Raw genomic sequence first — 23,899 nt, 5'->3', positions numbered from 1 at the left:
CTCAGCCTCAAACAAGGCGTTTCATTTGTCAATCAAATCATCTATGAATGATCTGTTCCTATGACTTTGATTGTTCTTGAATAGCATCCTGCCCAGTCCTACACAGATCATTGATTTAAGTACACTTAATAAACAAAGGGTCAGAATGAACAAAGCGGTCACTAGATGTGAATGTGTTTCCGCGACGAGCCTCTGAAGCGTTCTTATGCTAGCTGCTTTAGCCGCAGCTGTTTTGGTACATCAGCTCATGAGATTGCCTCTCAGTGTCATGGCGAAACTCGCAGTACTTCATGGTTCACCATCTGCCATTTTGATTTCCTCACACTGAGGTGTGAGAGTACCGAGAGACTGAATCACGGATCCGGACCCTGCAGGCCACTGAATCACCCTCTTTTTAACACATAGATGTGTATCAGCGTCCAAGCTGTCTTCTGGAAGCTTAAGTTTGTCTTCAGCTATGGCGAACAAATGTCAAGAGCAGCCATGAGCAACACACAGCCCCCTCAGGAGCAGCACTGTTGATGTTTAAGAAGGGAAAGTACCCATTTGAAACCACTGTCCATTAAGGTATTAAGAACATGATTAGAACCATAAGCTCAAGCTCCCATGTGTTCATTCAATGCTTATTATGTTTCCACAGTGTGTTGGGAACAGGTCCGCCTGACTGTGTGGGTGGTCTGTAAAGCTACACTGGAAAAATTGCAGCAAAAGCAACATGTTGTACCGGCCTGCAGCCAGAAGCCCAGATGTGACATTAATTGTTTATAATCTGCTCAATGAGCCAGTAGTACCTTTTCACACTCAGTAAATATAGGGTAGACTTTGTACGTTAAACAATAAAACTTCATATTTAAGTTCAATAAAGAGGAACAGGAAATGTAATGTTTATCAAGTAATTCAACCAGACAGATGCATGACCTCTACTGGTTTCGTGAAAAGACAGACTGTGGGCTGCGGATCCAAAATGCGCTTTTTTTTCTGCACCTGTCAAGGGCAAATTAAACAGAAATATATCCTATCGCAATGTTGTGTTTGTTTCAAATACATTTTGTCTGATTGATCTGTTCGTTTATTCATTCACACTACTAACAAATGAGGAACATCACAAGCAATCTGTCGTGAGAGGCAGAAAGGAAAGGACAAAAAGGTTTTTGTCACTTGAGAGACGTCCCAGTCTTCGGTGAAACTGCATTTGTCTGAATAAAAGGCCTTCTGAAGTGAATGCACGCGTTTACGTAAGAAAAAGATCCATATTTTTTAAACGTAATAAACACTTTTCTCTCACTTCCGTTACATGGAAGCCGTTGTGAAGGATGTTGTAGTACATCTGCATTGCGAGATTAATGACGAATGCGGAGAGAGAACAAAACAAAAACGCCGGTCACGAATTAGAAGTACAAACCGAGGATTTGAAAAGAAAAATATCTGAAGATTTCGATATGAACCAAGAGAACACCTGTAAGGGAACCTTGCTACTTTTGCTAGTATGTGTGAAAAAGCCTATGGAGTACTAAAGAAAACATAAGAGAATTTTATACAGCATAGGCAAATTTCTGATATATTTATGCAGAGATGACAAATTTTGCATTTAGGTCAAAACACAGAAACGAGTTTTCATTTCCGTTTCTCAATGTCCTGAAATCAGCACATTTTTTGAAAGGGCTTAGTGCTTAAATAAATGCATGAAATAAGTCTGTAAATGCCTGTGGTTAACACAAGTTCAACATATTTTATGTTTTAATCTGTGACATAAAATACATCAGTTCAACTTCCGTGTGATGTTTTTTCCTTCTGAAAGAGTTGTTGGAATATTAATGGTGGCGATGTAGAAGTCATGCAACCATGCTGTAGTTCATTTGTGAAGATTGTCATGATGAATAAAACATGCAAGAACTTTTGTTGGTCTCAGAGCTTATTTTCTGCAATCCAAAAGTCAATGGAAGAACACACCATCTTTTATTGAAGAAACAAGGTTGATGGTAACTTATGGGTTGGCCTACAAAAATACATTTTCACTGCAGCACCCAAAAGAAAATAAAAAAATAAAAAATGAATTCTGTATTTTAGATTTCCATGCTATTGCAGATGTACTGAAAAAGAAGAATTACCTTCAATTAACCAATTTTTCAAGGAATGTGTGTCTAGGAAACTGCCTTTGAAAAGTCAAGGGGCTGTAGCCTTGCTTCTTGAACATTTAACCCGACCATCCAGCTGCATGATTAGTGCTTGAGGGAAGCGGTAAAAATTGGGTGATATGTATAGTGCTGTAAATCAGACAGTTTTGCCCAGAAACTGACACCTTGACTGCTTGAACTTTGTTGGCTTATATAAAGGCCCGTATAATTGTTACTTTGGTTCTGTTGGTCTAAAAGTTAAGCTAACAATCCTTTGGCCCAATTCACGTAACTGCGAAGCTATCAAGTCTTAGAGTTGGAATAGATTAGGCTAACCGGATTATAACTGGTCCTTCTTCCTGCCACTGTCCATATCATAACATGTACAAATCTGTGAGAAATAAAGTTGTTTCCTTTGTCTTTTGGCACTTTTGTTTGTTTACAGCAACGGGAGACTCATTTGTATTGATCTGGCTGGGACAGGTTATGAGAAAGTGCAGCTTATGATGTTTTGAGGGCTGAAAGTGAAGAAAAAACCAGGGGCCCTATGCATTAGAGAAATAATGTTCACCCTGGGGGTTTAAAACCTCCATGTAGGCTACGGAAAGGGGGAGGCAGGAGAGGAAGAAAGAGTGGAGGAGAGAAGGGGACTTGTAGGAGTAACAATTCTCAGGAGGAACCTTGAAGAACCTCCTGATTGGGTCCAGTGGAGCTTCCATTGTTTGCCTGTCTTTGACATCTGAAGTTCATTATGTCCAGGGGCTGAGGTTTGTCCGAGGAATCAAACTAAGAACATGTGTAGAAGAGAGGGAGAAATTCCCCTTCTCTTCAAAAGCAATGAAAGCATTTATTTTCTTTCGCGGTGTTTCCTGATCTCATATCAAAAGCTGTATTGTTTCTTTGCTCACAGGGTGCCCAACGTTTTGGCAGCTTGTAATTCGGTTGCACCCCAAGAAACCAGTGATGCCTCTTAAAACAAACAGTGCGTTCACCAAGTGTCCACCCGTGCTGATCGTTTCTGAACATAACAGATCATTTTTATTCCACATACTGGTTGAGAATCAGATAAAAATGGGCATCATACTATTTCCAGAATTATTGTGAAGAGGTTCGATTTGATTGCTAAGACATTTTCAGTAGTCACCGTGGACTCTGGTCGAGATCTATGAGCCGGTGAGCAGACAAATCATCTCCTCCAGAAGTGATACCATTAAGATTCCAGCGATAAGATTGACTTTTAAAGGCTGTAAACTAGTGTTTGAGATGTGTGTCTTGTACATGAGCTGCACACTACAGTATGTCCATATTAAAAATAGAAATCTACTTGAATTACGAGACCAAATTCTACTATCAAATTACATTTAAGGTCCTAAATTAACACTAATGTTTTGTATGGGCAACTAATATTATTTGTACACTTTGAATATCACCAATTCAAAGATATTTTTATGAATGTTGGTAATGCATTTTGGCTACTGTTGACTTCAAAACAGACACTTCACAAAATGTATTTTAAAGTCATACAGGTTTGAAACAACATGGAGGTGAATACATGATTATAAAATTGGAATTTTTGGTGTAAACTATCACTTCCTTGCATAATGTTTTTTGTTGGGCAACATGTTACATTTGAAATTGGTTGCACTAGGCAATAAAAAAATAACACTGAGGCATTGTACTAACGTCACTCTCATTCTTGACATATGTTGACATAAAAAGGAATTCCCATTAATTTTCTTTTTCAGAGCTTTAGGGTTTGTTTGAGTTGTGGAAATTGTTTCTTTACGATGTCAACCATTAGATAAGAGCCATTCAAACTTTGTGGCATAGGTCCAACTGATCTTTGAAACTTAACTTTCTGCTTTGATGATAGTTTTATCTTTACTCCTTTGTAGCAGTTCTTTTCTTGGACCTTAGAAACATCAACAAATAGAAATGGTATAGTAAGTCAACAGGAGCCCTTAGGAATACACCAATGTAAACTGTAGAAAGGTAGTGTACTGTATCTGCTTTGAGGGAGGTTGATTAAATGATCGTTCTATGTATTTTATTTTTTGTAGTTTTGTCATTAATTCCATAGAAACTGAACACAGAAATGAAGGGAAAAAAGTGTGAGAGGTTTGTAAAAAGCATGAAAAATTCTTAAGTTGATTTTATTGTTTCATTTCAAAAAAAGCATTTTGTCAAGAGGACAACCAATTTAGAAATATAATCTGAGAATCTACAAAATAAGTGAAATATATTTATATATATATATATAAAAAAATCCAAAAACACAAATAGTCACACAGCCAAAATCCAAAGCATTATGATCCTTTTCCAAAAAAAAAAAAAAAAAAAAAAAAAAAAAGAAACAGAACAGAGCAACAAAACTAATCAAAATAATATTTACAGTACAATAAAATGTCATAGTATTTACATTAAGGCATTTCAATTACACAAAACTTGTCAAATTCCACTTCACAAAGCCAATGCAATAAATACATCGGTTTTACAAGAAAGAACCAGTTGATGCTTTAACCCTCTCCTAAACTTACGAAAGGCAGCCGAATTGCGGTAATGGTGAAATAATGATATCCTGCTGAATTTGTTTTGTCTTTTCATGAACAAGAAGTTTAAGCATGTGCTGCTAATCGAAACAAACATGAAAAGGCACTTTAAGATGAAATGTGTTCAAAAGAACAGTCACTGTGGTCTCGTACATTCATAAGCTTATGCATCAATGACAGTAGGAAAACCAATGGTCGGCATGCTTCTGTGTGTAGAAAGGAGACTGTACAAATCACACAGCTGTCTAAAGCCCTTTTCCACCTCTCACTGCTTTTTCTATACCATTGCTTAATAATTCATGAAATAATTGCTGTTCAGTAGCAGCACATTATCATCCAAAGCTATAAAACACTTCAACTAAAAAGAGGGAATTGCTTGTGTACCTGAAACCCCAGTATATGAGCAGTAACTATTCCAGTGATATATATTAAAAGCATTCATCATACATAGATATTCATCTTTTCCAGTCAAATTCAAGTGCAAAGTGAAAAGGGGAGTTCTGTCTTAGTGCTTTGCAGATGTACGAGGCGAAATCCAGTAACTTTATAAGGTTTAAAAACATCTCATCTTCCAATTAGAGGACGAGAGCCGAATCTCATGTAAAACGCAGCTTATCTGTATTAAAGAGAATGTCGAAATGAGATGAGGGTCCTAACGGAAATGTGTTCTATACATCCTAAATATAGAGGAAAGAGGACACTAGATTTCGCGGTAATATCAAAAAGCTTTTCAGTTTACAGTCGACAGCTCTCGACAGGTCAGAGACAGAAGATTACCCTAAACATTATAAGGTTCGTCGAGGTGTAGAGAAAGATACACGTCATTTTGTTATCGCTTCAAGTGCATAATAATAACAATAAGTATGTGTGGATTTTTCAGTTAGTGTGTTTTAGTGTCTAGTTCTGGTGCCTCTTCATATGCAGGGCGAGATGATCGGAGCGAGAGAAGCTGCGGCTGCACACGGCGCACTGGAAGGGTTTGGCTCCCGTGTGTTTCCTGAAGTGACGCGTCAGCTCATCGGAACGAGCGAACCGCCAGTCACAGCCCTCCCACGTGCACCTATACGGCTTCTCACCTGAACACAGAACACAATGGACACCACATTTGGTTAGGTACATACAGTCACGAACACGACACGGAAGAAACTATCATTCATAGTTAAAAGAAAACAGGTTTCTGTTCACTAATACATTAGTAATACTAAATGAGTAATCTGTGTGGGCAGGGTTTCTCTGTCATCGCTATAGTTACCATAACAAACATACACCGAGAGGTGTGGAGGACATAAACTTCACTTAACTCAATCTCTAAGATTAAAGTATTTCAGTATTTTGGTATGTTTGTGGAAGCTGACAAGACTCGACTGATATTCGGCCATAAATAGCAGCACAATGTTTGTCTTTCTAGAACTCGGGTTTAGAATGTATTGTTTGTAAAAGATGATAAGGTTATTTTTCTTTTCTCGACCAAAAATCAAGTCGTTTTATCAATGCTTTTGGAAAATCCTGCTACAGTAGCTCAACACGTGCATTAAAATAGGTATTCATATAGTCGATGGCAGATAATACCAATGCAAATCTTACATTTAGACTTCTCTAGAGCGATTATGAATATTGTGACTTTATTTTGTATCTTTAAAGGGACAATTCACCCCAAAATGAAAATGCTGGCATCATTTACTCACTCTCTAATTATTCTCAACCTGTAAGAGTTTCTTTCTTCTGTTGAACACAAAAGATGATATATTTAAGAATGTTGGTAACCAAACAGTTACTACGTGCAGGTACGCACATAAGCCAAAAATGTGAACGCAACAATTATTTACACGTTAAGCATTTTCCTCTCATACAAAGAATGCTTAATGTACCGGAACATTGATCATAAAAGACCACATTCCACCTTACTAATACAGCATAAATTATGCAGAAAAACTGATGAACCCAACATATGAACTTTAAATACTGTCCTAAGGCATGAGCGTTTTCTTCATTACGTTTTTCTAAATGGAGGAAAATGCTTAACATGCAATTAAACAAGTTGCGTTAATATTCTGGCCTCATCTGCATGTCTTTTAGTATTACTGTCTTACTACATTAAACAAGCATTTAAAAAAAGGCTAAAAAACTGTTTAAGCTTCTAGGGAATTAATTTTAGTTGTTATTTGTTGAAATAAGTGTAAACATACAGTATGCTAGTGTCTGTCTGCTAGGGATCGATCCTGCAGTACCGATATATCGATACTGATGCAAGTATCGAAGGTATCGATAGTCAAATAAAAAAATATAGATACTAAGGTGTTTTATTTACCAGTGATTATGTTTATTTAACAAAAATAATAATAATGCGTACAATATGCATTGAATTGTAAGCAAATAATTGTGTAGGATAGAACTATTTTCCTGCTCATCTGAACACACGCAAATGCTGCAAGACAGAACCAATCTATCACAGAGTGTTCACTCTCTTCTGACTGCATTTCCCAAAAGTATCATAAGAAAGCATTGATGCTTTTGGGAACAGCAGCCCAGAACAATTCTTATCAGGGGACATATATGTTTGAGTTATTTCACATTAAATAATCTGAAATAACCACAGCCTACATAGTACAATAAAAGCACATATTGATCATGTTCTGTTCTATAATGTTAATATAAACCACTGTCTGAATATAAAATGTTGCATTTTATGCATGCAACAGCCTGTCACTGGCAGTCCCTTATGATAATGAAGCTAAAGTGACAGTAGTTCAACTAAATTTGTAGATTTCCATGGTTAACACTACAGTAAACATATTGTATAGCCATGTAAACAAAAATATAACCTAATAAATTGCAATTAAGTTTTACTGAAAGTTAAAATGCACTTAATATATAAAGTTAAGTGGGTGTCTTAACCCATTTTACTCTTTTTAATTTAATAATTTAATACATTTCATAAATGAAAAGTTCAGTTTAGATGTATCATATCTGTATCGGTATCAGCGATACTGACCTTTAAAAGTATTGGTATCGTATCGAAGACAAAATGAGTGGTATCGCACATCTCTACTGTCTGCTGAATATAACCCACATTCTATGATTCTCTTCCATGGCCATGGAAGAATTTATATTTACAATGAGAACGATTATACTTCATCATTAAAACAAACAAAGAAATGGATCGACTTGCTTTAGAAACAGTCAGCGCTCTGAGACGTGCTCTTAGGACTGCGCATGTGCACTGGGCTGAGAAATTAGCTTTTTATAATGCTTTTTGAGCAAAAGTAACAATTTATGACAGTTGTTGTAAGATTTCTTCTGTGATTTCAAATATAAAATTTAATCGTAAGCATAGTGAACAGTTTTGGAGAATTTGATGTTTCCCCGTTCAAAGAGATAGGAGCTGCACTTGGATGCCCGAGAGGTGTTTCAAAGATGGCCGCAGAGACACATGACTTGTCTTAAAAGGACTTTGGCATGACGTAGCTTCACATTGGCTTTTAAGTAAAAACAGACTACAAAGAGTGATACTGTAAGTTAAGGAGTTTCAACCTCATGTAGTAGGTGTGGCGCTCAAAAACAATTAAGCAGCTTAACGTCAGAACATGTGCCTGTCGTGAGCTTAAACGTTTGTGATGAGAGCCCTGAACATGAATCCTGTAATGACTTGTTTGGGTATCTCATCTTGTGCGCTGTCTGCCTGAGGCCCCTCTCTTCTCTCCAAGGACTGGTTGGATTGGGTTTTATCTTCATTGGTTATCTGGACATGGTGCGGTTTTTCTTAGTTAAATAAAATAGAAGTGATGTTTATCTGTTAATTAATCATACCTGTTCAAAATAACAAGATAGTGGTTGATGAAAGTTTTATAATATTACTTCATATTTTTAAGTAATAGTACTTAAAATTGCTAAATGAGTGATAATGATTGTTAAATATACACTACTATTTAAAAGTTGTATTATTATTTTTAAAAAATAAAAAAAAATTATTCAGCAAGGATGTTTTATATTAAAAGAGAACAAACTGAAGTTTGTGGTCCAAAACATTAAGATTTACAACAATTTAAGGTCTGTGCTCAAATACTGTAACAATTATAAAAAAAAATAATAATAATAAAAAAAAATGTTTTTAATTAAAATTATTATTTAATTAATTAAAAATTATTGAGTGAGCTTTGTATAAGTATTTTAAGAGTTAGGATTTTTGTGCATTTATTTTAAGCCGTTTTGTGTATCTTGGGTAGCAAAAATGTTGGCATCATTAAATTGACCCAACCTGTTTTCAAGGAGACAAAATAAATAAGTAAATTCATTACTTATTACAAATGTATTACAAACTAAATGCCATTATTATTTTCAAACTGGCACTTGCATTGTGTATAAATCTCACGTTGACAAGCTGTTTATTCAAACAGAGCTAAACTGTCAAAAGCCTAAATCGTGCCATGTCAAGTCTTTCAGAAAAGAGTGGGTGTTGTTATCTTATCATAATATTGCTTTACAACCAGTATGAGCCTGTAATTAGACTCAGGAATTGGTAACATAAATCTATACCTTCGAAATGAAAATGGCCTGATAAGTGCAGTAGTTGATCAGTTGATTAAGTTCACATACCAAAGGCCACATTCCGGAATGTATTAATATTCACTTCTCTGGGTCAAACGAGGTCTGCTCTCCTGTTTACTTCCATTTAGATCCTAAATCTATATCTTCAAATATATTTTTATAGAGACCGAAAATGTTTTTCTACTGATAATTTCAAATGCTGGCTATAGGTCAATCAAATATTGGACGTTATAAATTGATATGGAAAAGGGAAGTAGAATAGACTGTTCCTGCTTATGTATTTGGGCCTGGTTTTGGAGCAGTATTAGGAAGCGATGCAGGATAGCTTTCAGGCAGCGTGCAAGAATGAACGCATGTGCATGCCAACAACGCACTTCTGCCCAGCAACATGACAGTAAAGTGCCAAAACAGGAGGCTAGCTTTATCCAACATAAATAAAACCATTTTTAATTGGGGAACTCTTACCAGTGTGTGTCCTCAAATGAGCTTTCAGGTGGGACGACTTGGTGTAAACTTTCTTACAACCTAAAAAAAGAGAACAGCTTTTGTTAGTAACAACAGTAAGTATTTGCGCGTGCAAAAAAAAATGTTGGGAAGCTGTTCAAAATGTATATAAAAAATTGTAAATTATTAAAAATTCAAATGATACATTTAAAATATAAAAAATGCCATTTTTATTATTGACGAACAGTATGACGAGAGTGTGCTTTAATCTTTCAGAGACCAAAAAAGACTATTGATTATTAAAATAATTATACATGATTCATTTTTATAAATTATCAGTATTAAAAACAATGCAATCAATATGCTTGATGCATAAACAGCATGACAAGAACAAGCTTTATCTTCTGAGAGAAATAAAAAAAAAAATCTTGGGAGACTAAAATATTAGAAAAAACTAAAATATTATTGAAATAATTATGAATTATAATACATTTTAAAAATAAATTATTATTGATGCATAAACAACATGACAACTGTGTTTACATTTTTAGAAGATAAAAAATGTTTTGAGCCTGCTGATAAAAATATATATAAATAAATATCATATGCTTGATGCATAAGCAGTACGAGGTTTAATCTTTTCACAGATAAAAAGCTTTAAGGCTTTGGATAGCAAAAAATAATTATTAGAATAATATAACGATTACTACACATTTCAGTAATAAATTGTAAAACAAAACAATGCAATTTTAATGTCTGATGCATTAAAAGCAGGACATGAGAGTGAATTTTTTGTATGTCTTTCTTTTTAGTCACCAACACAAAATCAGTTGGTTCACTCATCGCCACAGTTACATATAAGAGCATCCTGTTATTTGGTTTCAGTATGCTTTCTTTTCCAATTAGGAATCCAAAGCCCATTTCATGTCGTTAGCAGTAAAACCCCACTCAGAGAAGTAAAGCAGTGATGGGTTCCTAATTGCGATGCTTGTTGCTTCAGACATGCAGCTTCTTAGTGTAAATGCACTATTAATGGCACTGTGAGGCTCGTCTGTTTTACAATTTGTCCAGTCAATTTGATGCAACAGGATTCAATAATAATCAGCCTGACGTCAACGCTTTGGCATTCAATTTGAGCACTGGTTAAAAGGCTTTGGCCGTCTCTGAATTATTTAACAGTGGATTCAAGCGTGTAAGAAAGTGCAGTAGAAAGCATCACAGTGCTTCAGAAAACACCACAGCATCTTGTCAATTTGGCTACATCATGATTTTGATATATGGCTCCAGTTCAATTGAAAATATTAGTTTGTACCTGGAAAATCACAGTGGTGTATCCGTCTTTTCTCGAGGTCTGGGTTTGTTCTTCGGTTGTAACGGACAGGCATTGACCCAGTGGTGGCTGGAGCTCGTATCGAGGCGGGTGTTGGGTGACTGGGCGCATGGACAGCCATTTTGGAGGCAATGGTGGCGGCGTAAGATGGTGGTGGTGTCAGATTGTGAAGAATTTCCTTCTGTCTGTCAGGACTGCCAGGTTCTGAAGTGGGAGGCGAGGGGGGAAGATAGGGCATTTTGAGCTGCGAGTGGGCCTGACCCTGAGGATGCATAAAGTGGCCCGGGCCGAGAGGGTAACCGGACATGCCACAGTACGTCTTGGCAGCAGTCTGTTGGGTCGCTAAGTGCAGGTCATGGAAAGTAGGCATCTGTGAGGGTACAGAGTGAGCGTGAGGGTGGGAGTGCGGGTCGGCTTGATGAGGGACATCCAGCTCTGAGCTGAGGAGCTGGAAAAGCGGCCCGTCCTGTGGGATGTCAAAGCCTTGCATCTCCTGCTTGATAAAGACCCCCGAGTTATCGTCCATGCCGTTGATTTCAGAACCCGAAGTGGAGTTGGAGTTAAAAATGCTGGTGAAATTGGGCAGAGCAGATGAAATGGGGCCGTTTGAGCTCACCGGGCACTCGGGATGAGAGAAAGGTGCCGCTACAGGTTCAGTTTTGATCTGGCTGGGGACCGAAGGCCGAGCTGGCCGGCACATCCCCGTTCTTAAATAAGCAATGTCAGGGAGGAAGACATTCATGTTGATGCTGTAAGGGGAACTGTGGTCGTCCCCGAAAAACTGGTCCATTGCAGAAACGCTCTCTCGTCTTGACTTCTTTGGGTCGGGGAGAGCCACAGGTTGTGGAGACAGATATTTATCCATCTCTAGTTTAGCCTATAGAGCAGAAGAGAGAGTACAATACAATTGTAAATGCAGTTGTTAAGGCCATTAAAGGCAAACAAGATAAACAGATTTCAGAATAATAATGGCTGGAATATTGCACACGCTGCTTTCTGTCAGCAAAGCTGGCAGGATCTCCTGGGACTGTTTGTGTTTGCCAAGCACAAACACGGTATACATCAAATTTTAGAAAAGCTTGCAGGAATGCAAATATTCACTTACTGTTACAACAATGGCCAGCATGCCTGCTTACTCAGCTAAAATAATATATAGACTACTGAACAGAGCACACACTTAATTTAGCTTACAATATAAATCTGTTTTGCATAGAAAACATACTTTTTATTCCCCAGTACACTTGTGCTTTGTGATTATTTGCGGTGTTATAGGGATAAAAAAATAAAATAAAATAAATTATTCATATGAACAAGCATGTTGGAGCAGGTAAAACTAAATATTTAATATAGCTCTAGCAATAAACTGATTTATTGGCCAGGCTGAGTAATTAGGAAATATTTCCTTTGTTTCCTCTTAAATTGAGGACACTGAAAACTGACGACTTTTCAAACTATATTATGGGCTACGGTAAGTCAATGGTAAATAGAAATAATAAATGGTAGTAGAAGTCAATTAGCCTTGAATGTTAGTTAAAAATAAATTATGATAATAAAATAAAATAAAACTACATTTTAGTGAAAAGAAAAGGCAAGTATTAGCAAAGGTAAAACTAAATATATACATCTAACGATAAACCGATTTATCGGCCAGGCTAAGTAAATTACCGATATTTGGCCATTATTAAGTAACCGATAATCATTTCTACTAAACAATTAACAGACAGGTCTTTAACTCTTATAATAATGAATCATTTCTATATATTCTATATTTATTGATATAAAATGTATCTCATTTTGCTGCCATTGAATGTTTTATTTTTACAATATTTGCCCTACCAAGATGAATGAGTGAAAGTTTGAGTTTCACTCAAAGTCAAGATATAAAACCTAAAAATCAGAACTTGAGGTTTTAACAGTTGATCTGCGATTTGTGTATGTATTGAGAGCATGAATTGTTTGTGCTGCTTTATGGAGCAGTCAGGGGTAAAGCATTTATCAAGTCTTCTTCAATATGTCTCTGCTACATTCCACCTTAGACTGTAAAACAGCGCTCATACCACAAGCTCAAAACAGACTTGCTGACAGGTGGAAAGCATGTTGGAGAGATTGCTCAGCCTTTCCAAATAAATGCCTTCCAATTATCATAAAACCGTAAACAGCAGAAAATAGTAAATCAAGACTCATTCATTACTTCCTGAGAGTAACATCTATGGAGTCAGAGAAATAAACATGAGGGAAAATAAAAACACTGACACACATACAGACTCTCGGAATGCAAGAGCTTTTTAAATGCTCTTTACGCGGCTGCTACACATAGCTATTTCTGGATTTAGATCTTCCAGCTGTTCGCCGGACATGTATCTCTTTCACAAGTTTTCAGATTGAGGCTCTGCGTTGCTGGGAAGTTTTAGCAGCGCGAGAGCGGCGCGCGTGGGTGAGGAGAGGGAGTCAGTTGTTGACGGTACGGTAGCCAAGAAACCAACTGCAAGCAACTGACAGGAGTCTGTGCTCTCCCCGACCCAGCCCAGACTCTCCCCTGCTTTACAGCCACGGGGAAATCCCAAAAACATCACCAAATCCTTCTGAGATGCACGAGTGATTCTTCATCGGAGGACGCTTTGGACTGCTTCAAATTTTGAGCAGTGGTGACTCTTCATTGTGCTAGCACTATGTGTTATGGTTATGACATTTATGCAGGCTATTATTTATTTACTTACTTAGGCTATTGTTTGTTTGCATTTGAAGATTTGGGTAAGCGCTAAAGTAGCCAACACAAGTTGCGTAGAAGATCAAATTTTAATTTCTAATAAAAAAATAAACCTACATTTAAATTCACGAATAATAACCTTTTTTTGGTAATAACACATAGAAAAATCTATGCAGATCATGATGTAAAAATGTATTTATCATCTTTCATTTTTAAACTTACCTGGTGTAATTGATAGCCTAGACAAATGAATGAATACATCAATTAGATGACGTTATGATGGAAATTATAGCGATTAGTTGTAATAAAAATAGGAGCAGAGATTACTTGTTAAAATTGGCCTGTATACACTGAAATACGTTCTTATGACAAAGTGTAGAGTTATCTTGAATTTAACAATTTTTGAACGTTTATTGAAAATATGAAAAGTAAAATTCAAATTTCCAAGAATCTGATAATGTAACATTTTAGCAATTTTTAGTAATTAAAACGACTAACAGTAAAGGCTAAGAAAAGTTACATTGATTTTAAACTAAATTACATTTACAATTATCGTATAGAACAAATTCACAAATGAAAGAATGGCACATGGTTTGATGTATTTGATGGGGCATGATGCTGATGGGACTGCAGGCGTGCAGCCTGCCGCATCATCCTCAACGGCCCACCTTTCACGAGACTGCATACATGCATTTGATCTTTAATGCATGCAGGATACAGTCGCATCTGAGCAAAACCAAAACGTGAAGCTCCATTCAAAGAACTGATAAAAAAATTATATATTACCTGAGAATAGTCGTTTGGTAAGGTCCTTTCCGTGTCGGTATTCTTGGTTTCAAAAGAAAACAGAGAGGAGTCCTCTTGAAAGCCGTCGGATAGTGAGGGTTTGAGAAGCGAGAAAAAGTCATCTTGTCCTGGTGCGAGCGCAGCGCTCATCGTAAGAAGCGTAGCGGCCATAAAGCCGTGGATGTGACGGAGAAAGGGTCCGCGAGATGTGTTCGGATAGACGTTGAGGAAGGGGAGCTGAGTGTTTGGTGCATGGAATGACACCCACCGTGGCTCTATGTAGCTACGCGCTTTCGGTAGTAATGTCCCGTTTCGCTTCGCTCTGTTCCCGGAGCTCCGGGATATATGTGTATCATCGCTGAAGGGCGGGGCCTCACGCTGACAGTCACTGAGAAAGTGACTACACCTTTACTACTGCTCTTACTGTAACAGCGCAACAGACCCGTCAAAACACGGAGTTAAATCTGTCCAACCCTTTACGCATTTCTTTCAGTATTTAAATAATTACAGCAGTGCAGCATATGCTACTTAATAAAATCACAACTGACTATAAACAGAAATAGCCTAATGTGTTTGAAATGTAACGTTATTCGTTATTTTTACAAGTTAATTCAAAGTGCATTTTATAATAAAGCATTCTTCATTTTATAAAATACATAAAAAGTCTGTTTGTCAAAATAACCAGCTACAGCAGACAAGTAAATATCCTAACTATAACGAATCGTAAAAAAAAAAAAAAAAAATCTCTTTCAGCGAACGGATAATTCTTGAGAGTCGGTTCTTTTAAATGAACCAACATACAGCATGGCAATGGTTGTCCGATTCTCGACTCTTTTAATGAATCAATAACACTTATGAATCTCTTAGTGGATTAATGTATCCATTAGTCACTTACAGGACGCAAATATTATGTTATGTTGTACTTAACGTGAAAGGCTACACGTTATGACTTAATATTATGTTTTTAATTATTATTAATGCACGTTTAAAATTTAGGGCTACAATTGTTTACAAAAATTATCCTACAATAATTTTCCCCCTCCCAAATATTTATTCATCGAAAACACTAAATAATAGTTCATGAAACCATTAAAGAATGGAATCCTCAAATCCCTTACGGTTCTCATCTTTAATAACTAGATACAGCTGCTACCAAGTTTTAAATGCGTGTCTGTCAGCACGTCTGCGTTTACAGCTGTAAAATAAAAGTAAACAATCCCAATGGAAAATAAATGTTTACCATAATTTCACATTTAAAAGTAACACAACACGGCAAATAAAAATATCCTCCCCAAGCAGACAGAATCAATGAAATGAATCAATAAAATGGAGCTCGCTGCTACCGCTGTTCTTGCTGGACATTCGAGCCCGTGGCTCGTAACATTAAGATGACACAAACAAGCGCGCGACGCGGCTGCGATTAAGGTATGCGCGTGCTCCTCTATTTTTATCAACAGCGTGTCTCGCGTCTTACGAATCAAAACGGAAGGATCCAGATCTTATTACCATCAAATGATACATTCAGATATTAAGATATCTCTACAGGGAGAAGATAAAAATGCTTATGTTACGATACTGTAAATCTACGTGTTGCTTATACAATTTTAAGTAGGCCTACTTTGAACAAAATTTCACACACCTGTTTGAAAGATTTATTACCATTAAAAGGAAAATTCATAGTTTAAGGTTCTCATTCATGGCTACACATCAAACCTGTGTATCTAGTTATGTAATACGTCTTTTAAAACACACTTTCATCGTGATCGCATGTCATGGAGCATTCTTTAAGTCTTAAACAAGTTCAACAAGTCTCTATTTAATTTTCCGCTTGACTTTTCTGTACCATTCTGGAACTTCTTTATTGGTCTGTTGAAAGAAAAAAAAACACCATTGTTAAATATCTTTGGCGATTTCTTTGGACTTTACTCTGAGTAAAAAAAAATCTGTAAAAGTTAATGTGAGTCTAGCTGTAAGTAAATATCAGCCAAAATAGAAAGCTAAAAAAAAAAGAAAGAATATGAAAGTAAAAAAAAAAAAAATCTTTAAAATGTGTCATTTTTTTATTTCAAAGAGAAGACAAAATATCATTTGAAAGGCTCTGTACTGTACATGGGAATTCAAGTCAAACTTACAAACACTGTGGGTTTGGGACCATAGTTGTATTGCTCCTTGTCTGTGCTTTTTAAAGCTTTAGGTCTATGAACTGCTGTAGCGACTCCATCGGTCTCAAGCTCAGGTTGGGACACAGACAGAGGCCCACCATGCTGCTGTGAGCGCATGCTAATCAGGACTTGCTTCATCACAGAAAGTTCCTGCAACAGAGTAAGAATCAGTGGTAGCCTGAAGGTTAAAGAGCTTCATCCTAATGTTTGTTTACTTCCCCTTCAAAACCGGTAAGAAAGAGCCTGCAGAATCTGTGGTGCTTTGATTGCAGTCCTGTTTTGCCAGCAGTGCTATGCCCTTAGGTAAAGCAATTAAGACTGAAACTGCAAACACAAACATCCCATGTGTCCTGGTGTAAAACATCAACATTCCGCAGCATCCATACAACCGCATCCCATTTAAAACATTATTATTTGCATTTTTTTTTTTTTATTAATAATCTGGAATTTTCGCACACCTTTTTATCATGCAACAGCTTGTAGCGATTATATCTGTCAACAAATAAAAGAAAAGCATAAAAGAAGCCTAAACAACTTGCACACTATATTCCAAAGCCATATAAAATACACTTCTAAAGCAATATAACAAATTAAAATTGCATTCTAAATACATTTAAATTTGTGGTGCCATTGACTGAAAAACTTTCCCTGTTCTGAAGTTCTGAAATCCAACTCACGAATGTGTTCAGATAATAAAAAACCTAATGACAGACACCAAATGGCATTTGCTTTTAAATGCCTTGTAATCAAACATTTGCAGGAGTCAGGACAATTGAAAAATAAAGTGCATTTTATTACTTTAGAAGACTTTAAATATAGTTGCTAAGGCTACTATTTTATTTTATTCTTTTTGGAGCTTGACAGATATTAATAATAATATGTACTGTTGCTTTTTGTCCTTACTACCGCTTGACAGACATGGTAAATGTCAATGAAATGACACGTGTGAATAAATAAATGACAGAATTAACATTTTTGGATGAACTATAGCTCCATGTCTGTTTTTTTTTTTTTTTTTTTTTTTTGCAGATACTCCTTTCATTCTTTCTTGTTCTCTTTCTCATGTTCTAATTGGAAGTGGCTTACAATACATCACCTATACAAAAAAGCATTACAGAAACCTGCTGGAGCAGCCTAGGGGTTCATGTAAACACTTCATTCAAAGCTTCAATAGTAATTGGAGGCATATCGTCATAACCTCTCCGGTACAAGGGGTGCCCTGAGAGAACCTCTACAAAGCACACATCCCTGCTTTAGTGTAAATACTTCTGAATCAATTGAAGGAAACGCCCTCAAACTCAACAGTGTTCTTTCATTAAAGTCATCAGTGTAATACAGTTCTGAGAACTGATACAGGTTGGATGAAAAATGAAGTTGCATATATGTCACAATGGAAAATATTTACCCAGTATCTCTTTTTAAACAATGTGACACAGAAAAAACAAAGAAACTGCAATATTTATAATGCTTTTCTTAACATTTATTAATCTGGTAGGTAAAAAAATAAATGAATACGGTCTATCTGGTGTTTTACTATAAGGTTTTAATAAAGACAAACACTTGCGGACTACTGCATATTAATGAGTGAGTTCATCTATGTTTATGATTCCTGTGTTCAACCACAGTCTTGTCTCAGCTACTACTTCCCAGCAATTTGTGGCTAGATCGGAAAAAAACAATCGCTTCATGTTTTTCACTGCCTTGTGTGAATAAATTTAAAATGTTTACAGAAAAAGACATGTGATGTGAGCTGCTGCTCATACTCGTGTTCTAGCATGCTGATAAAAATCCCAGATGCCAAGAAGCTTTTTAAACAGAAAAAAGCACTGGTGACAGATATAGAAGATATTTTAAAGGCCACGCAATACTGCACACAAAAACTGTACATACTTGTCCCAAGTAAAACCCTTTAGGTCTTAAAATAAAGGAGGCAGACATTCCATATTATGCAACAGGAATGCAGCTACAGAAACGTACAGAAAAAAAAGCTTGTTTAAAGGAACGCAAGTCTTGGTGTCAAAACAAAAAACCTAAATATTTGCATAGCATTGCACGCAAACGGTTACTATTCACGCGTACGACGGCAATGTAAAATATCCCCTGCTAGCACATGACCGATCCGTTCTTGCGAATGTAGATCAGGCCGATGCGTAAGTCATTCAATATTTCTATTTATCACTGCGCGACCATATGCGCTGGCATGCCAAAAAGAGCCAGGGAAGAGCAGCTGTCTGTGAGGATTGAATGCTTTCTGCCAACATGCCACTGGAAGTTGTGAAGTCGGCACAGTGTGTGCCAGCAGTATTTGGTTGAAAATAGCTCCAGATTGCACCGGCGCTTAATAAGTTACGCCCTGCCCTTAATATCCCAAGAGCTCAGAATGTCAGAGGAGGTGTAGTATACCTTCATGTGCCTTTAAGAGACAGCACAACTCCATTCATTTAATAGAAACAATTCAACAATCACAATTTCAAAAAAAGTCATACTGTGCAATGACTTGTTCTTTGTTTCATACCTTTTCATTCAAAAGACTAAAGTCTGAATCTATGGGTCACGTGGATTTGGCGTTACACATGGCTTCCCTTCAATGAGGCAATGTACTAGCTCGCTGTCATCAAAAACAACCGCAAGCAGCAAGGTTATTACTAATCTGATGACTTGAGCATGGGAAACAGTTGACCTGAGAGACTGGATTTTCTAGTTATTCACAGCATCTCAGAAACTTCTAGGAAAGCTATCGTCGCAACTAAGCTGCACGGAGAGCTTCCTAAACATACAAAGTTGAGGCATCCATCAGTTACTAGAGCAACATATTCCTAATTTGCATAATAGGTTTTACAGTGAGGGATGACTTGTTTAGAGAGTAAACTGAAGGTACACAGTGTAACTGCTAATAGGAAAGGCCGGCTGAGTGACATGCCTAAACTAGACTAGTGTTAGTGTGTGTGTGTGTGTGTGTGTGTCTATATATATATATATATATATATATATATATATATATATATATATATATATATATATATATATATGCATTAAGTATATAGTATAGCAAGATGGGCTTAAAATATTATTGATGAAATCAATTTTTTTATGGAAATTCCACTGGAACTATAAAATGACATATTATTGTACAGTACTGTATGAATCACAATTTTTGCAGCTTAATCATGTGTATAACTCTGTCCACCCTTTTTTTTTTTGGTAGATCATTGAGGGATAGGGATCTAGCCAAACTATACACAGCACACATCCAAATCTAAATTTTGGGTGCAGTATCTTTTACAACATTTAGCAAAGGAACAGTAAAATAAACAAGGACACAATATTAAGGTCCTTCTAGATTATTTTCTTTTTTCTTTCACAGTATGAATAAAAAAAACAAACCGCGTTTTGAAACCTAGGGGGCTAAATAGGTTAGAGCACTTCTTATTCAAGAAAGCTCGAGAACAAAAGAGAGAATTGGATAACTGTGCTATTCCTTTAAAATCAGCTGACACAATTTACCTCTCTGTGGTTCAGGAGTCTCTCCAAATCTGCTGCCATGTTGTTTTTCACCTGCAGGAGTGTGATCTTTTCTTTCCGTAGTGCACTGTAAAAAATTCAAGAGAAGATGTCTTGAACTTTGACAAACCAGTGTAGTCATTTCTAACATACATTTACAAAATTAATTAAATTTTTATGACTTAACCCATTTAACTATCAACCAAGTATTTATTTGTGATTTTACGTATGTGCTAAAAACAGTAGCATACATTTAGGATGCAAAAACGATTTAGATTACAAGAGTTTGTTTTACAAAATACTATTTCACTTCAAGATTTCATGTTTAATTGCATGTGTTACTTGCCTTTTCTTTGTAATTATTTGTTAACTTTACCAGCGATTTCTGAGTGAGAGTTATTAGTACATTAAAGGCCATGTTGCAGGTTAACCACCACTTTCGATTAATGGGTACATAAATCACTCAAGATATGTATATCATTTTTAAAATGTCTCAAAAATGGTCTTAAAGACGAGTTTTTTACGTTTTTGGTATTTTTTTACGCAACTCTGTGATGACGACACGTTTGGGAGAAGTGGAGGAAAGGTAGCCTCAGCCTTGTATGATGCCGCGTTCCAGGCAACCCGTAACCCTTGTTTTTCCAACCTTAAACTTGTGAAATTGCACTGGAACGGCAGTCAAACCTGTGACTTCCCACCCGTGAACTCGTACTAGATCGATGTACTCCGAGTTCCGAGGTCACACAGCACGCAAAACAACAATGACAGCCCCTACGGATAATACTGCCTATGGACGCAGTGTTTATGCAAGTGGTACATGTTGAAAAAACGATTTTAGGTCAATGTAACATTGCAATAAAATAAATAATCTAGCTACAATTCCTTGTGCTCAAAAAGTTTGGCGTAACTTGCCTGGAACGGTATCAAGTCGTTAGTCGTGGTATGAAATAGTGATTACGAGCTCAAAAACATGCCTGGAACGCAGCATCAGAACTATGGCGACTGACGGATGAGGAAGAGGTGGCAAGAGCCAACATGTATGATGGTCCGCAGCTGTGTAAATTCGAACCTGCCAGGTACGTGATAGGGCAAATGAGGAATTACCAAGAACTGATGTCCGTCAAAGCTAATTAAATGCATGGTCCGAGGAGAATGAGTGGAGAGTTGGTAAAGTGTCCTGGTTGGTTGCTATCATTTAGCATCTCAGCAAGGAGCACTGGAGCTAGTCTACGAACAGCAGTGCACAATAACGACATATATTTTTTTACTGTCATTGAATAGCACAGAGTGAAAAATCAAATCTAGTGGCAGTGATCATGACGTTAGTTCAGATAAGTACCGGTAACCTTTGTCATAGTGTCGTAGAACTGGTAAACTTTGTCTTTGTCATCTAGAAAAAGAAGGTATCATGCTAGCTATATGGACGTTTCTAAGCGTTTATCTGTTCCTCCGATGAAAATGTTGTTGCAAACGTAGCCGCGTGTTTGTCGCTGTGTTTGGCAGGTGCTTGTGTGGGTAGTGCTGTCCCATGGAAACTGCGTTGGAAAGCTTGTGCTGTAGGGAAGTGAGTGCATTTGGGTCACTGTTGGTCAATATCTATCTATCTATCTATCTATCTATCTATCTAGTCTATCTATCTAGTGTATCTATGTATTTATCTATTTATCTATAATCTGCGCTATCTGAATACTCTCGTCTACTACTCGTCTCTCTAGTCACTCTCAATGCTCTCAAGTCGGGCTTTGGCCAATTCTCTCCCCAACATGACTTGATGCAATGCATTGTGGGGGAAAGGTGACCGCTGTAAGATAGCACTTACTTTTTCGTATTATATTCCATTTTGTGATAACCAACAACATAAAATACAATGGATAACAGTTTAAATGTTTGTTACCAACAAGTAAATTGCACAAATTTGTAAAAAAAATTAACCCTTCTACACGGCCTTTAAATGATTTTTAGAGTATACAGGTGTAAAAGTCACCTGCTTGTCGTGTGAAATGCAGCAATGTAGGTCACACATGACAAAAACTGCATTTCAACAGAGCAAATCTTTGTCAAACTACTTGAGTAGTAAGTGGTGACAAAAATAGTGAGCGGCAAGGTATTTCTCTTTTAGTGTACTACCAGTTTTACAGAATTAACACTGAGCTGTGAACAAACTCACAACCTGAAGGGCTTGACAGAACTAATAAAACTAATGTGAAATCAGTGAACGATAAATGAATTGCATCATGATGAATTTCCTCACTGACTGCACAGCACCTGTTTGCAATGAACAGACAACCTTCACCAAGACTAACCTCTCCATCACTTCAATAAAAAGGTCTAACGTTTTTAAGTGATCTTTATTCAAGAACCCCCCCAGCCACAAGTAACCTTCTGATGAAAGCTGCCAGATGCTGGTATTTAGGAGATTCCTTTGTATATTTTTCACATTAGCCCCAGGAGGACCTCTAAAGACACGAATACAGGAGAAAACCTGCTTTGCATATACAGGTATGGGATTACAGCAGTCACTGACATGTGAGAGAGCCAAGAAAGAACATCCAGCCATGCATGCACGCACATGCACTCCTGTCAGATGGAGCCTGACCTTTATTGGCAAGTGCATTACCATTGCTCCTCAATAAGTTGGAATGTATTCAAGTTATTTCAGATATTGCCAACTATCTTTCCTCGGCCAATACAAATGCATACCTTGGAACACACATATTACTGGTCAGATAACCGTTGGGACTATTGTTACAAAACAATAGCAATAATTCTCGGGCGACTCCACCTATATGCTTTCAAAATAAAAGCTTTGTAAAGACTTTAAATGGTACTTTTGTATTAAAAACAGGATGTATCCATAAATCTGTGATAATCATTTACTTCCCCTTTACCTTACTTCCTCTTCTAATTGCGTGAGACGTTCTTTCAGTGTTTGGATCTGAGTGTCTCTCTGTCGCACGGTCTCAATCAGGTAGCTGTGTGGCTGCTGGGCCTGTTGAAGAAGCTGGTTTGCTGCCTCCAACTGAAAGAAAGTCAAAATAATGATCATTTTCTATCTTTTTTATAGGGATGCATGATGTAACAATTGCTATGCTTCCATCACCCTGCTTTTATGCACATTTTGAAGTATCGCATCACAAACAAGTGATGGAAGCGCCTAATTTTGGAAGAAAAAAAACTTTTACACTAAAATGCTCAAACATGACAGTAAAGACGTGTGTATGCATGTATTTATATATATATATATATATATATATATATATATATATATATATATATATATATATATATATATATATATATATAAAATAGAATCACATAAATGTTCTTGTGAATTTTCTATTCATCAAAAATAAATAACAAAAATTAAAAACAAAAAATAAGTGGCACAACCTTTTTCAACTGTGATATAATAAGAAATGTTTCTTGAGCAGCAAATCAAAAATATCTATGTTATATTCTAATGCAGCCTTGATGACCATTAGGAGTCTTTTCCAAAAACATGACAAAGATCATTTTACAGATGCCAGACATACATAGGGAATTTATTTCTTTGTAGTAAACAATTTTGCAAGCAGGATATAGCAAAAGATTGTCTTTGTTTTGGTTTCAGAAATACATGAACTGATCATCAAAAGTACACATCTAAAGCCCAGTGCTTTAACTGATCAATTATAATCCCCTCTGCCATTGTTATTCTGTAAAGCTATCAGTCAGCGACAGTCAGGGGTGATAGGATATAGAGCATGATAGAAGATGACTTG

At 36.7% G+C, this 23,899-nt stretch overlaps 2 protein-coding genes across 6 annotated transcripts in view; both read right to left on the bottom strand.

Moving 5' to 3' along the window:
* Positions 1-4,454: 4,454 nt before the first annotated feature.
* LOC113044473 (Krueppel-like factor 5) lies at positions 4,455-15,164 on the bottom strand. Its single transcript, XM_026204503.1, has 4 exons — positions 14,476-15,164; positions 10,965-11,859; positions 9,674-9,733; positions 4,455-5,739 (listed from the first exon to the last, which is right to left on the bottom strand). The coding sequence occupies exons 1-4, from the start codon at positions 14,644-14,646 to the stop codon at positions 5,561-5,563; spliced, it is 1,305 nt and encodes a 434-aa protein (XP_026060288.1). The 5' UTR covers positions 14,647-15,164; the 3' UTR covers positions 4,455-5,560.
* Positions 15,165-16,113: 949 nt separating this feature from the next.
* LOC113044472 (progesterone-induced-blocking factor 1) overlaps positions 16,114-23,899 on the bottom strand; it is a 31,686-nt gene continuing 23,900 nt past the window's right edge. For 3 of the 5 annotated variants that reach the window (XM_026204498.1, XM_026204499.1, XM_026204500.1), the window contains exons 16-19: positions 23,027-23,157; positions 20,142-20,226; positions 16,608-16,787; positions 16,114-16,341 (exon numbers count right to left, since the gene is read on the bottom strand). In XM_026204498.1, the coding sequence (XP_026060283.1) occupies positions 16,288-16,341; positions 16,608-16,787; positions 20,142-20,226; positions 23,027-23,157 (450 nt within the window). In that variant the 3' untranslated portion in view covers positions 16,114-16,287. The other 2 variants (XM_026204502.1, XM_026204501.1) reach the window with 2 other exon arrangements.

The sequence above is a fragment of the Carassius auratus genome, chromosome 26 (assembly GCF_003368295.1).
Source record: "Carassius auratus strain Wakin chromosome 26, ASM336829v1, whole genome shotgun sequence".
In the NCBI taxonomy this organism is placed as follows: Eukaryota; Metazoa; Chordata; class Actinopteri; order Cypriniformes; family Cyprinidae; genus Carassius; species Carassius auratus.
The sequence above is the reverse complement of the archived record's forward strand: the minus strand, read 5'-3'. Positions and strand labels throughout refer to the sequence as shown.